The sequence below is a fragment of the Portunus trituberculatus genome, chromosome 48, assembly GCF_017591435.1.
Source record: "Portunus trituberculatus isolate SZX2019 chromosome 48, ASM1759143v1, whole genome shotgun sequence".
Lineage (NCBI taxonomy): Eukaryota > Metazoa > Arthropoda > Malacostraca > Decapoda > Portunidae > Portunus > Portunus trituberculatus.
Genome location: NC_059302.1, coordinates 18,482,322 through 18,499,003, shown reverse-complemented (window position 1 = coordinate 18,499,003; position 16,682 = coordinate 18,482,322). Strand labels below are relative to the sequence as shown.

At 34.4% G+C, this 16,682-nt stretch overlaps 1 protein-coding gene across 1 annotated transcript in view; it reads right to left on the bottom strand.

Moving 5' to 3' along the window:
• Positions 1-1,618: 1,618 nt before the first annotated feature.
• LOC123498437 (protein tweety-like) overlaps positions 1,619-16,682 on the bottom strand; it is a 65,622-nt gene continuing 50,558 nt past the window's right edge. Inside the window, exons 3-12 of the mRNA XM_045245541.1 lie at positions 15,042-15,283; positions 14,050-14,057; positions 13,529-13,738; positions 13,229-13,383; positions 12,683-12,755; positions 12,318-12,536; positions 11,952-12,091; positions 11,327-11,428; positions 10,595-10,744; positions 1,619-7,643 (exon numbers count right to left, since the gene is read on the bottom strand). Coding sequence (XP_045101476.1) covers positions 7,439-7,643; positions 10,595-10,744; positions 11,327-11,428; positions 11,952-12,091; positions 12,318-12,536; positions 12,683-12,755; positions 13,229-13,383; positions 13,529-13,738; positions 14,050-14,057; positions 15,042-15,186 — 1,407 coding nt within the window. The 5' untranslated portion in view covers positions 15,187-15,283 and the 3' untranslated portion in view covers positions 1,619-7,438. The remainder of the gene's footprint in view (positions 7,644-10,594; positions 10,745-11,326; positions 11,429-11,951; positions 12,092-12,317; positions 12,537-12,682; positions 12,756-13,228; positions 13,384-13,528; positions 13,739-14,049; positions 14,058-15,041; positions 15,284-16,682) is intronic.

Genomic DNA, 16,682 nt, shown 5'->3' with positions numbered 1-16,682 from the left:
CTCAGTGTGTTTTAACTGCTCTTTCTCTCTTACACATGAAGGGGGAAATCTGGATGGTTGAACTGGATGCACGGGGAAATGACAAAAAAAAGTTTGGGAACCACTGCCTAGTCAAATGGAAGTTAATTGAATTTTCGAATGTTACCATGCTTTTCATAATGGTTTAAGAAGGATTGTACATACATCGATTGTCAGTTTGGAAAAACACTAGAAAACCCGATTAAAGGTAGTAGATATGATTCAGAATTATGCTAATGAAAGAGTGAAGTGTTTCAACATGAGTGTTCAGCGCGATGACCCTTAGGAGCCATGACTTGCTTAAGAGATAAGAGCCAGCAGAAACCAAGAAAAAATAAATAAGTAAAAAGTTTTTAACATAATGAAGGGATAATCAAAATAACTGCTACTTACAAACTATCTGACAAACTCTCCCACAAAATGGCGCTTATAAACCTTCCCAACATTTCCTGCCCAGGTGGTGAAAGTAACTACCTCTTTTCCATCTAGATCCATCATAAAACTTACTCACCCATCTAAGCTGTGGTGTGTGTGTGTGTGTGTGTGTGTCTGAGTATTCTTGGGTTTTAATGTTTTGTTTAGCTCAGCTATTATCCTTCTCTAATAAGATGCTATTTACTTTGGACAAAAATTAAATGAATTTTTCCTGCTACTTGTGTTTCTATCAATAAACACATCATCTTTCCATGTCAACTTTGTCACTGAGCATTGCCACATCACAACTGTTACCTTTAAGATGCAACTTTTCTTAATCCACTGTACTCACCTGCGTAGATGCAATGGACGCCTACAGGTGAATAAAGAATGGCTAACATTGTTACTAAGCCAATTCTCAGTGAAATGTAAGCAACGATTGAAGAAGAACTTTACTAAAAGCAAATCATCATATTCTTGATTTTAGCTTTCAGCAAGGAAGAAAAGCACATTTGAAAATTATAGATTTGCTTTGGATTCATCAGGCCTAACTTGACTAAAGATAAATGTGTGACAGTGAACACTTAAGTTTCTTTGCCTTTAACTAAAAAATGCAGAGTAATAATCTCAGTTGCCATCTTATTGAAAACCCTCAACATTGTCATGGTGTAACTACTGAAATTCTAGTTACCTATTCGTTTCCCTTCCCATCTATTGTTTTGATACATACATACCTATTACAACACATAGATGTATGTTAATGGTACATTTGTTTAATGTTTTGATTATATAATGTACCTTATTTATTCATTAGCTGTTAAAGTATATGCTATTATTCTGTCTGTTTAGTAGGCTACTTACTGGTCTAGTCAAATTCATGAATCATTACCAAAGAAAGTTAATATTTTTGTCCAGCTGTGCCATGTCAACCCACCCACAGTCATAACATCACATTAATCACCAACATTTATCAAACATACCAATAAAATCACATAGGTACACATGTCCACACTAATAAAAACACCAAAAGTGTTACTTACACCCATTCACACAACCACAAACCTATTATAGGTGTCCATGTCTTATGTTATCACCCTTACAGTAGACAGTGAATCTTCTTTCCTCACTGCTGACTAGAATTGAAGGGTGTTTGCACATGCCAAGTTCAGTAAATAAAGCTTCAATATACAGTAGTATTTGTCTTTATTTTCTAATGAATTTAATTATAAAACATTTCAGAAACACACTATGTAAATTGCACATTGAGCTTTATACATTGTGTTTGCTGTTGAGAAATAATGGAATGTTTGTATCAAGACCTGAACAGAACTTTTGTTTGGAATAACACTCGGGTGGGTGTCCAGCAAGTCCTCACAATGACCACCACACACACACACACACTCAGCGACTGATCTTGATTCACAACTGCAGTGTTTTAATCACTGAGCCATAATTGCACGCAGTGCTCCAAAGAAAGATGTTAATGGTTTTCCACTCTTCTTCCAAACAATAAGCATGACTCTTCCATCCAACATTTTTTGGTAATGCATTAACATCCTTATTATATTTTGTACAAAAAAAAAAAAAAATAAATAAATAAATAAATAAAAAAAAAATAATAATAATAATAAAAAATAGAGAGGATCTTTGATCCAGTTATTACAAATTTAATAATATGTACATATACATATGTGTATATTGTGAAGAAACAGCTGGGCTAGTGAAGTGTGTCATGTACTTAGGGATATCCTGAAAGAAGACTCAAAAATTTTATTACTAAAATGTATGTTTCTTGCAAGCACGTCACACTTTCTGCTTATTGGTACTTGTATAATTGAAATTTTCTCAGCAAAAAACTTGGTAATATGAGACAATCAATTACCTACATCTTTTAAACCCTAAGTCCTGTCACACTTGGCAGGAACACATGAATTCATAATGTATCTTAGAAATAGTCATTGCTAGTTTTATTTGTTAAAGAATGAAAATGACTTTTCTACATAGTACATCAAGAACATTAGACATCAAAGAAAGATATTCATACATTGAGCACAATCTTCTCGCTTTGCATTTAACAGACTGCCTTCCTCAATTCAATACCTACCTAAAATCTGAAAGACTCAGAATTAGTTGATTTCAGAATGCTCTTTATGGAAATATTGGACAAGATATGCTTTTGACAACTGATCATATTTGGGCTATGAGTACAATCCTAAATTACTGGACGTCATTATGTTTCAGCTTCCATTAGATGAAAGCCTAACTGAGTGTTAAAGGATTCTACAAGGCATCATCACCCAACACTCCTCCAGCCCCTCACTGCCACACCTGTTGCAAGTCACCACTAGCTACTACCTGTTCACTGACACATCCCTCCCATTGCAGGATTTACTTACTACTTGGTTTTCCTTTCTGTCAAACTCTATTCTTATGCGAGAATGTTTTCCTTTGGTATAGATATTCAACATAAATAAATTAATTCATATAAGAGGGCCTGGGATACACGTTCTACAGCAAAATTGGGGCTGAGCCACAAGAAAGTTTATGAAATACAAACAACAGAAAAAATAGCAGTCATCTTTAAAACTAAATTTTGTAAAACTTAATTTTAAGGCTGCCTGTATACATATTTTCAGACATCTTACTTTGACCTGACAAATATGCTAGAAATAGTAATGACATCATGAAAATATGACTGGAAAAATTCATTTTCTAATGTTCCCTTCTTGTGGCTTACATCCCTGACATGCAGAGCAATAGGGCAACATGGGGAACAAACATATAACAATTATCATAGGCATTACCTCAACTATGACACTGACTACAAATACATACATACAACAAATTCACTAGTATCCTTATCATTCAATGATTTTCATTTACACATATGTATCTACTACTTTTAGACTTTTGTTCCAAATATGAATTTATGAAAATTTAGAGAATATCTAATTGAAAGGGATATTTGTTTAACTACATGATGTGTTCACACAGATAAGCCATCATCTTGTCTTAGCACTTTCAGAACACTTCTGCTTTCCTCCAGCTCTGGCTTTATTACAACAAAACAGACTAGCAGCCAACAGTTACACCTTACATCTATCCACTGTTTTGCTCAGTTATGTATTTCAAGCAATTCCTTGATAAGATCTTTCTTGTCATTCAAAATAGACAGTTCACTTACACAACCCTATAGCTCAGTACCATCTTTCTTTGGTTATTGTAACATTATTCTATGTAATACTGCCAGTGAATGTGGACACTAGTTTATTTACAATTTTAGTTTCACAATATAAAACTACATTGTTTCAATTTTCCTCTTGGGATACAAAGTTTTTATATACAACCACTTCCAATTACTGGAAAATGTACAAAGTGCCACACCATACACATGATGTGCCAAAATCATAAATGCCACAAAGCAACCCATAAATATCTAGCCAGGTCTTGAGTTGCACCATCCTACAGGAGATGTGATGCAAACTTTTCTAAATCCAGTTAGAATTTTTGATCTCATATCATCATTCTTCATTGTGGACCTTGACCATACTGCAAAAATGAATCTTATGAAAGATGTATGTTTGCAAAACCTGAAGATTGTACAGAAACGTTATGGGAAATTCTGATTCCTTTGATTAAGTTTAAAGTGTAATGTTTATGATGGTGTTGCTACAAACATCATTAAAACTTACAAGTCATGTATTCCTTTACTGGGACCAAACAGCTACTGGGAAACTGGTTGTTCCAAGCATATGGCATTTTGAAACACTTTGATTAGGGATGACTGATGAATAGCTATTTTTACTAGACACATCTAACTGGATATCAAACTAATTCCACATCAGTACCAAATATCATATGACTAGATCATCTTAAAATTGACAAAGACAAAATTCTTATAGAAGTAACATGAAATTAACATTAAATTACGTATAAAAAAAAAATAAATGTAAATTTTACGTAATCTATGGCACCTATTCAAATAATCTGAGCTTTTTAGAAAATGAAGCATGTAAATTCTGTACAACACAATTCAAGTTCCTAAAATCATATACATATAATACAAAAATGTTTCTTAAAACATTCTAATTGCATATAAACTATACTAATTTCATTAAATAATCTGTAATTTTTCTGCTAAAATTAATAGCCTAAGCTCTCTATCCACCATTAGCATACACATTTCTATCAAGCAATATAAAAACAGTTGTCAGTAACAGAAGCACTGAAAAAAAATTGAGCCTAATAATCTATTTTCTATAAACTAGTTAGTGCAACAACAAATGAAGGTGTTACAGAAAATATGGAAATACTGCCTTGTATGCATACAGTATACATCTGGTTTTTTATAAGTACCAGATGCAATTCAAGCCAAATGTATAACTAAATTTCAATAATAAATATTGCCGCTTTTACTTAAACTCATAATTTTTCACTACGAGCAAGACATGAGATTCTTTAACGAATTATTTCTGCCTATCCTGGTCCCTAATCTGTAAAGTCTGTCTCTATTTCTCTCTCTCTCTTTTTCTCAGTTGTTCATGTAAACAAGCACTAATAAATGTGCCTTCCAATGTGTGTCTGACTCCAAGCAGGCACACATTGACAGCAATTATGACTTACTTAATGAATATTTCTTGTTATTTACCACTGGCAAGAGGCTTAAAGTACATACTCTCAAGTTTTGAATATCTAACAAATGCAACTCATATTGTACACTTCACCACCACACAATATGCACTAGCACATCAAAGCAGATAAGAGTTGCATGTCATAAGGACACAATTGCAAGCAAAGGAGTTTTATAATCTTTTTTGGTAACCAAGTTTTAAAGTTAAAAAGAAAGTATAATTTCTGATTGTGACTATTACTTGACTAAAACACATAGTAATAAATATAAATACACTACTGGTAAAGAAAATACTACTTACTTCATAGTACCTAATCAACAGTACTACATGCTATAATGCTACTTGGTATTGTTACAAAACAAAGCTCTTACCAAATTTGATGCAGTTAAAATAATCATTTCCTCAAAGAAATTAGAGCTCTTGATAATATTCCTCTTCTAAAATTCAGATTAAATTAGAATGAACTCTTTATGCCTTTTGTAATAAGGAACACACTCAAGTACTGGCTGACAATTTATAGCATGGTTAGAGACAGTTTCACAAAAATAATAATTCAGAAATTATATGCTAGTGATGTTGAAAACTTAAAAGTTATTAAGGCAATATCTCACCAGCAATGTATTCCTTCTAGTCTGGCTGGTATTATGTAATAAAAACATTTTAAGTTTCGTTAATAAGTTACCGAAAAGAAGCAAAATGAGAAAAACCATTACGTACAGCAAACTTGTGCCAGCATCATTGCCTCAAATAAATATTTGCTAAAACAATCAATCTTGCAATCAACAACCTGAAGGTACTTGCTACAGAATTATACTGCTCCTGTAGTTACATATATGCACGTACTATGGCATGACTGAAGGGAAGCCAATCTTTATACTAAATGATGCAATTTTTTTTTTTCTGCAGTGTATTAGGAACCTTTTGTTATGCATATGTGCAAGAATGCTAATCAATATCTATAACCCATTAACAATAATGAAGTAATCTCTTGACTACATAAATATTATTCTAGTTACCTATGCAAACATATTGTGATACACTTACTTCATGGCAAAATGCATCTGCGTGATCTATCAAAATGATTTTGTGCACTGGATATTTGACAATGATTTCACATGGCCTTGCAACCAAGTCTGAGTTAATTTTCTAAAATTACAATAGAAAAAAGATTAAAGAATTATGTATACAAAAAATATATATATTTAAGAATAATGAAGTAGTATATCCTTGTGCATTTTTCTTACAACTACAAGTAGACTATATTTATCTCAGTGTAGTTTACAGTGATGAAGAGAAGTGCACAGTAAGTATATGAGTGTGAGTTATCTGTTGTGCCAAGACCAAGTTCCCAACATTTGGTCCCTAGGTGCTCAGGAGGGAAAAAATTATACTGTAGTCTAAATGCAAACAGGAACACTGTGTCTTCAAGAAAATTTGTGAAATGTACAAACAATACAACAAAATACAACAAAAACCCCTATAATTTTTTTCTGATTTGTCTGATTAATTGAAATACAGTAGATTTTGTAACATTCATATAACATGAATTTTAGGAATGCCATTTAAGCCAAAGATTATTGTGGTTCTGATAGCCTGCAAATATCTTTACATAATGTATGGAATTGCTCTACACAGTGTTGCTAATGTACAGTCAGAGCCATCAAACTTCATATCAATTTTCAGTGTGACTGCACAGCAACTTTTGTGGTATCTTATAAACAGGTTGCCACATTTGCAACTGTATGCCAAGATCTACTGAATTATCTATAGTGAAAATGATTTTTTCCATGTGTTTGGAATAAAAATATCAAATATGAAAATGCAATCAAAAGTAATAGATTTCTTCTACTGCATGTCTGTGTAAGGGTAACAATGACACTAAGTTCCATTCCAACAGATTTAAGAATACAGGCAGATGAATCCTTAATAAGAAGCATGCAAAATTATAGGTGTACACAAAACTACATTGAGATGAATATTTTTTAGATGATTGTGAGGAAAAGACATCAAACAACACCACAGCAACACTGGAGTTTAAATAGCAAACTGCAATATCACTCCTCATCTATAAAACAGTTCCCTTGATGCTTTCACTATTCACCCATAACAGTTAGGCATGTATAGATTGTTTCTTCATGAGTCCATTTCGGCATGTTATGGAAAGATAACTGCTTCATAGATGACACGACTGTACATCTCCAGTAGAAAAGAAACCCTAAAGTTGTACTTCACCACATGCTTACATGGAATAATCTACAAAGTTAAAATAGTATTAGAAATGTTTTTCTTGCATGTTAAGGATAAAAAAAAAAGAAAAAGAAAAGGCTAAAAACACCATGAAGAGAACCATGCAGTTAGTGGGTGCCCAGCGTCCTTTAGTAGAAGTCAGATGATTCGAGAGTCTTGCACTGCTTGGAGAGGGTAGCATACTGGCCATGGTTGGGCCCCATAGAGTGACTATGAGAATGGTGGTGGTTGTGGTGGTTGTCCCCTCGGCCCATTGTACTTACTGTGGTGGGGGCTGACCCACTTCCGCCTCCCATACTTCCCATCCCGTCACTATGGTAGAGCCGACCATTTCTGCAATGTTGGTGAGCACACATAGCATTGCTATACAGCATGTGAATAACTATTTCTATTCATTCAAAATGCAATATGATCTGCCGCCATGTTGGCGAGTTTGGCAGAGACAAGCAAAAACAGGTAAAGTGTACATATACATGGCACCATCTACTACTAACGTACCCTATCAGACACTAAAATATTTTGTATTCTGTTAAAGAGAGATATATTATGTGTGTATATATATATTTATATATCTATCTATCTATGTGTATATATATATATATATATATATATATATATATATATATATATATATATATATATATATATATATATATATATATATATATATATATATATATATATATATATATATATATATATAAAATATGTGGCATAAAAATAAATATATGATCTTTCTGCTCAAATATCAATAAGGCACAGAAGATATGCCTATTCTCTTCAGGTTACTCAGATTTTCCAGAACAATTATCAGGTAAGCAAGTTTGATCTTCAGTACACAAAGTGCAGTCTGTGGATACTGGGCAGTAAAACCTACAGTATTACAGTATACATAACTTTCCTTACAAAATAATGTGTACATTAGCCATGTTATCCAAGGATATAAGATACTATAAAAGTTGTGAGAAATGGCAATGTAAGTGCTGAGATTGTCATGTGCTGGTTTTGTCAGAGGGTAGCACAGCAAAACATCAGAAGCATTCCACGTTTATGAAAGAACAGTAAGTCAAGTGAGGTACGAAATTTTGATGAGTTCGTCTGAACCTGCCGAAGAGGTAGAGGGAACACATCATGCAGGGACTTTGAGAATGACCAAAGCATATAGTGGGGTTTGTCATATGCATTCCAGGAAACAGATTATTTTAATACATATATTCCCTTGCATGAGCATCAGACAAGTGGAAACTTACGCAGAGAATCCACCAAGGTTTGCGGAGAGCAAGTGGGAGAGGGGGAGAATGAGATAATCAATAGTATTTTTCAACTTATATTTCATGGGTGCAGTTAAAATTCAGCAAATATATAGCTTTAAGATATGTGCATTAAAAGCTGCATTGAGAAAAGTTAAAAAAACAAAAAGAAAAAAAAAAGAGGGATAACCTTTTCACAAAAATACTGTATTACTAAAGAACTTGTGCTTCAAGTGATATGCTCTTCTGATTTTCCTGTCATGAGTTTTATACCATAACAATGGTACAAAGTATCTCTGTTAATTTGTTAATATTTATTACCTTGCATTAATCTGTATTATGTGAGAGTTGTAGCATACGTTCTTGACCAGTGTTTCAGTTTTCTCAAACTTGTTTGAATTGTCTGCTGTGATTTTGTGATGCATTTGCACATCATTGGCAAAAACATGTACACTTTGACTGCATACAACACATTTCAGATCTCATTGTGAAGGTAAAGCACCAGACAAGTCTCATGATTGGTCCCCGTGGGTTATCACAACTAATTTAAGTCTATGTATGTAGATTTGACTCTATTCAATATTACACACTACAAAATAGTCTCAGTTGGTCTACTTGTTGAAAATACTTTTATCTAGTGTAGGTCTTTCCTTTTAATGCCTGTTAATGAGTGTCATGTCATACATATCTACAATATCATGAAGTATAACTATGATGTAAGATACTACACTCATACCTTCCAATTGCACAAATTGATTTTGCTTGCCACAACCACTATCCTCACCCTCTCTTTCTTGAAGCTCTTGAATATAATTCAATTTATCATCAGTTTTACCCTCTAAATGAGGGTTTAATAGTCCAATCTATGAGAAAAGCTTTTACACATAACATAGACCATCCTTATATTCAATGAGAAAGGTAACTGCTTGCTCATCAAATAATAAAAATAACATCACAAGCATGGAATAAACCTCAGTCAGCCAAGTGACAGCTAGAAACATTGCTCACTAAACTAGTCTTTAGTGTCATATCACGGTCATCTTCCGGTCTCACAAATCAGCTACCTGTTCATTTGTGGAGAGAGCTCAGAGCTCATACTGATTGCATAGGTGTGTGTGTGTGTGTACTGGTTTAGAGCATGGAATCCGAGCTACTCTTACATTTTGTATGTATGTATGTATGTATGTATGTATTATGTATGTATGTATATATATATATATATATATATATATATATATATATATATATATATATATATATATATATATATATATATATTCAGCTCATAAACCTCACTGTGATATGATGTAGCAAAAAAATAGGATGCCTAAACTCACATACTTTCATAACCCACAAATATTTCCTAAATAGAACTAACTACATGTCAATTCATAGATTAACCTCTAAGGGGAGATGACATCATTGCAATGTTCAGTAGAGAAAACAAATAGTCAGATGATGAAACAGTGATATTAACTGCATGATGATTGGAAGGCAGTTAACAAATCGAGGTGACTTTCTGCATAATGTTTTGCACCTAAGACCTCATAATCATACCTCTAATGCATTAGGTTGTAATTTTATTGTCCTTGTCAGTATCCATCCTACATAAAAAAAATTTACAAACACCTTTGCACTTTTGTGGACTTGTATTAAATAATTCCTCTCAAAAAATCTATCCTCTGCATACATGGCAAATATATAATAAAATCAATTCATTATATAAGTATCAGATATGTTATTGATGATGTTATATAGATAAACATGAAAGAATATAATCTAATTAATGACACCAAACTTTATTATACATAGGTTAGGTTCTTGGTGATTAGTAAAAATTAGTTACAGTACTTTTCTTTTTTTTCATTTCATACTGATATCAGTTACAGTTTTATACAAATAAGTTACAAAAATATCCTTGTTTTCTACTCTTATTCAAAAAAAGTATATATTTATTAAAGTTTTCTATTACCTGAATGTTGCACATCCAGTAATTCCAAAGATGATAATGTTATATGGAAGAACAATACTCACAAGGTTCCCGGGAAAGGTGGTGTCTGGGGTGGGGTGTGGGAGTGGCGTGGGCGAGAGTACCCTGGACCTCCCAGCGATGTGAGGGTGCCTCCTCGTGACCCTCGGCCCGGCAAGAATGGATCACGCTCTTCACATGATCCTGGCTCAGCTCTAGTAAACAAACGGAAGTAATGTGTTGATATTTTTTTCATTGATTACTTTGTTAAGATTAAAACGTAAAGAGTGAGAAACAGGACATACATACGCACTCATAAGAAACACCACTCACATACATCAGATAAAGCTGCTTTTCTCTACCTTCCTATGAATCAAACTCTTTCAAGAGGAATATAATCCATTTCGATGTTCGTTATGGGAAGAGGCACCCAAGTGAGTGTTTTTTTCTTTTTTTCCTGTTTTTGTTTCCTTGCTTATTTTTGCTCTAGCCCAGAATCCTAAAAGAAAATATGTTCCAGCCACATACCATCTACAAAACTAAGAACCATAGCTGAGTTCAGTGCTCTAAACTACAAGGCTAAATGTCTATATTCGTCTACTTTGTTGTCTGCTCCATGACAATGGAGTTATCCAACTGTGTCTGCATATACTCATATATCATGCCTGCATGTGCTATTACTCAGATTGCATTAATTTTTCTTTTTTTCACAAATACATCTACACTTTGTAATATGATATTCAGTCTCTGAATACCAAACTATCATAAATCTCAGGTTATACAAGTAAAGGTCTCACTTGTGGTTGAGGTAGATCCAAGTGTGGGAGGTGAACCAGACCAAAATGGTGAAAAGGAGACCACTCCCTGCAGCTGACAACAACAAGTACACCACACCAGACCTGCAAAAAAGGTAACAAAGGGTTTCAGAATTATTTATCTGTAATTGTTTGAAAATTAGTTATTTTATACAATGTCAATTTATTCAATGTTCCTATACAATGAGAATTTGAGTCTCATGTTTGCTTTCATGAGAGCTTTTGTGAGATCAGCAAACGGGAAGCATAAGTAGGAATATAACTTAATTTTGTCACACATTTAGAAAGAAAAGGTGAATATTTGGAGTAATCAGTGAACAATAAGTTGGTGAAATTATGTCATTAGTTAGTGCAATAGAATACAACAGCCTAATTTATGAAGACATTTGACAGACTGCACAATCACACCTACTTGGCTATGTCCTGTGCCTACCCATTGCCTTACTACAACATGAAACAATACAAACCTCACAATTTTTCACTGGTAAGTCTGAGAATTGAAATCTGGATCTCTTGGTTGTGAGCCTTGCATACTGACCTTAATGTCACAAGACTACACCAATGATAATACTGAACATTAATGTTACATATAGGATGCATCCCTTACATTGCCTGGTCACAGGTGGCACTAATAGCAGTGTTGTAGTGCTGATGCCATTTATGACACTCCAGTAGGCTGTTCACTTCAGCTAAACTCCGTTGAGATGTGTTCACATATGAACTTATGCGATCCAGGCGAGGGTGGATCTGAAGAAAGAAATTATTTTTCTGCTACTATCCATAAACTCCAATTGTGCATAGTTCTGTTCTCATTTGTAATCTCATGTTCTATGATTCAAATCTTTTCATTTCATGGCTTTTCTGTCATACCCACATTATCTGAAAGATCCCTTGCTATATAGTTCCACTTTAAATCCAACACTTTGTAATCATTACCATGCTCTCAAAAGTTCCTTCACTTCAGATTACTTACAAGATTAGATTCATAGTGAGCATCAGCAATGCGGGTGACTTTGTTGAGGGAGTTGAGAACAACTTTAGCAGCTCTCTGGGCATGGGTGAGGTAGGTAGCGAAGGGAGAAGGTTGGGTCGGATCGCAGCGAAGGTAATAAGCTGGCACCTTCTTTGATACCAGCTTGCCAAGTTGTTGTTCTAAGAATGGGTTGGGATCCATGCACCAGTCTGACAGAGCCTAAAAGATATTGTTTATAAATTGAAACATGCCTTTTATATCCAATTGTTAATGGCCACAAATGTCATAAATCATTTAGTTCTAAAAGGTCTACTAATCAATTAAATTCAGATATTAAATCAATAATGTCTTCAACCTGTACTCACTACTGAAGTCACTAAATACAGTGAAGTTAAACCCCAACACAAGATCATGGCTAGCAGTCCAAGAACTGAAAATCTGTAATAAAAAGATATCACAAATAACAAGAATGTCTTAACAAGATCTTCATATTATAACTATCATTAAAAATTATAAGTGATATTTAGAAAAACTAGAGAAGGATATAATTAGTCAATGATGCAAGACAGGAAAAGCACTTGATGAACATACAATACAAGGATCATACATGAAAGCACATCTGTTCAGCACTAAAATACTCCCTTCACTTATGTCATTAAACTTGGAAAACTTATGTAACCATCCATCTACTAAAGTTTCTGGTCATATAGTCTGCAATCCTGGTACTGATCCAGTACACCAGCCACTCACCTTTTTATATATCCATCCACTAGTCAACCTAGCAGACTGCCCTTTACCTCAGCTATAATAAAACTAGCTTTTCTGCAAATTGCAGATTTTATCAATGCATTCCTAATAATAAGAGCATTAAACATCTATTAATTCAAAATAACTCAAGGGCAGCAACTAACGTGATAAGAGTGCATCGTGAGTGCTTTGCGACGCCGACCATCACCACCACTACTACCATCATCAGGATCCCGGTGAGACCCAGTGTGCTCACCCACCTCCCAAGCTCCGCAACCCCAAGCATACGCACCAGTCCTCCCATCTTTGCCCCAGACATCTGCAAACATACAAGTCAGTCATTATTTTTGCATTTCAAAATAAACTATTGCATTAAATACAAAGAAGTATCTACATTTTACTTTAAAGGATATGTAATATGGGGAGATAGAACAAAGAGATCGAACAAATTTAAAAATCATTACCATAGAATTGATATCATCTACATTGATGATAAGGACTTCTGATATGTTTCCTTGCATGTAATGAAGACTTTCGATGATGAACATTTTCACTGTTCCATTGTCAATTTGTTCTTGCTGAACCGTTTCCTTAAAAAGGTTCAATTGAGGCTCCAAATTCCTCCGAATCGTTTGATCAAATTGTGTGGTCTGCCAGAAAGAAAAATACATTATCTTTTATGTATTACAGCCAGTCAGGAACAGGTAATTTTAAGTACAATTAAATGTCTACCATAGGCCTAGAGTTCTACTCTGCCATATCACACATAATTAAAATCATCACCACATAAGGACAAGTCTTGTGTTAGTGAAGGCTGCCAGACACAAGGATTACAGTGGTAGCTATGTGGCCATCACTGGCTACACTACACACAGGATTAAGACAACAGCCAATACAATCCTAGGAAAGGTACCAAACACCACAGCAGCAGAGAGACTCACCACTTTCCATTAATGATTTCAAAATTTTGCAAACAGCTTCTCACAGTGAGTTCTGTATAGGTGTAACACTAAATCTTAATTGCTAATTCACTTCAAAACATATGCTGTTTTCCAAATACAGGTAACTCTCGATTTACACAATAGATGCGTTCCAAGAGGCATCGCATATTTCAAAATTTGTGTAAAACAAACTTGTAATTCTCATAAGAAACAAGATAATAGGGGGGGATGCGGGATGCGGTCCAAATCGTGTATAAGCAAACCAATCGCAAATTTAATTAATTATAATATTTTTTCGGTTGTGTATTAACAAAAACACATAAATTAAACACGCGTAAATCAAGAGTTACCTGTACCTTTATTGAAAGAATATATATGTATATATATATATATATATATATATATATATATATATATATATATATATATATATATATATATATATATATATATATATATATATATATATATATATATATATATATATATATATATATATATATATATATATATATATATATATATATATATATATATATATATATATATATATATATATATATATATATATATATATATATATATATATATATATATATATTTTTTTTTTTTTTTTTTTTTTTTTATTAATTTTTTTTTTTTCTACAAACAAACCAGGACAATCATAATTCAGATTATACCCTGCTTTATGTATACTGTAAATGCATTTCATTTTTTGTAAGAAAAGGTAATGCAATATTTATAAAGTAGTAAGAAAAGATAATGCTACATTATCGGGACAAATTTACAAACCAGACGGAACGCAAGAACAAGGGTAAAAAAATAGGGAATGTCCCGGCCAGGATCCAGAGATATGAGCCCAGGTCCCGACTAATCTGGGACGTACAATATATATATATATATATATATATATATATATATATATATATATATATATATAGAGAGAGAGAGAGAGAGAGAGAGAGAGAGAGAGAGAGAGAGAGAGAGAGAGAGAGAGAGATTGGATTATATAGTTCATTGTTGCATCAAGAAGCACTCACCTCCTGATAGACCGGGGAGAAAGGGTTGAAGGTGGAGTTGACAGGGTGTAGCGTGAGGTTGATGTGTGGCGTGTTGTGGAACCACTCAACCCAGAACACCCGCTGCACCACCGCCTCGGACACCACCCTGTGCACCTGCATCCTCCCCTCCTAGCGGCTGCTCCTCCTCCTCCTCCCTCCAGACCAGTACGGCGACCCTCTCACGTACTACCACACTCGCCTCACTCTCATTCTGGAACTGTAAGAAGGAACTGTCAGAAGCAATACAGTGCCAGTCTTGTATTACAAAAAGTTATCATTAGAAGTTTATTTGCAATGATATGCAATCTTCAAAATAAATATAAATAAACTAATCACGTAAAAATTAAACTTAAGGCAATGTTCAATAAATGTCAATAATGGAAAGGAACAAAGTAAACGTAGATAAAAGAAAGAGACATTTTAAGAAATGTTAGTACATAAACGTAAATACTCTGATATGTAACAAAACATTTGTTGGAGAATGCAAGTATTCGTAATTGCCACACAATAGGACACAACACATCCATGTCAGTAACTACGTAATTATTATTATTATTATTATTATTATTATTATTATTATGATCGTGAGAAATTGCATATGTTCGGATTCTAATCATAGGCGTTGAGCGGAAAATGGTATTAGTTATGTTTACATTTCCCCAGAAAAAAACAACATAGATAAATGAAAACGTTGTTTTTTAATGTTTGTATTATTTTCTCTAGTATGCTTCACAAGTAACTATTTGTGGATGTTCTGTTTTTTTTCACAATGACTCAAGACGGCCAAAAACCAACCACGACATTTGTCACACAAAGTACCTATGGCAGCAGCAAAGACAGACTGTACTTCGTTTGAGGAAATGGTAAGTAATGAAGTAGCTTGCTCACTGCCTTCCAAAGTAAGGAGCGGTAAAAAAAAAAAAAAAAAAAAAAAAAAAAAGCCTGGAGCGGGCAATGCGCTGGAATAGCTCCAGGCAGAGACATGGTGCCCTATCCCCCTGAACTTGAGCGTGCCTGACCGGGCTGGCAAGGCAATCCGCTGGGCGCCACGCGGACCGCGCCTGGCCGGGACGTGCAACAAGGAATCGATACGACGTGAATCTTGTACAACATGCAATCGCCTCTTTAATGATGAGCTATTCCCACGCAATCCCCCATTCCTATACTATGGTTGGCAGACAAAAAGTAACGCCAATAAGAATTCTCTCTCTCTCTCTCTCTCTCTCTCTCTCTCTCTCTCTCTCTCTCTCTCTCTCTCAGACACAGACCGCGACACCCGCCATCATAAGCAGGTATAGTCAGAAAGGCTACAGACGAGGCACAGTGCTGGGCAGTTACACTGTGTTGCAGTGCAAGGTCCTGATGATAAAGGTCTTCCAGACCTTCCTTACAAGAATTAGACACGAACTATACTTATGAACGATAACACTCAATACAACATGGCTACCCAATACATTATTGAAAACGGTTATTTAGTCACGAGTTCATGAGCATTGGCAAACAAATGCGAGAACAGAAGTGTTCATTCTCAAGCTCTCAATACACGCCTTCATAATCAGCTCACGGCGCGCATCCCTCCCTCTTCTCCCTGGCTGCCGTGGGTGGTGTCTTACTCA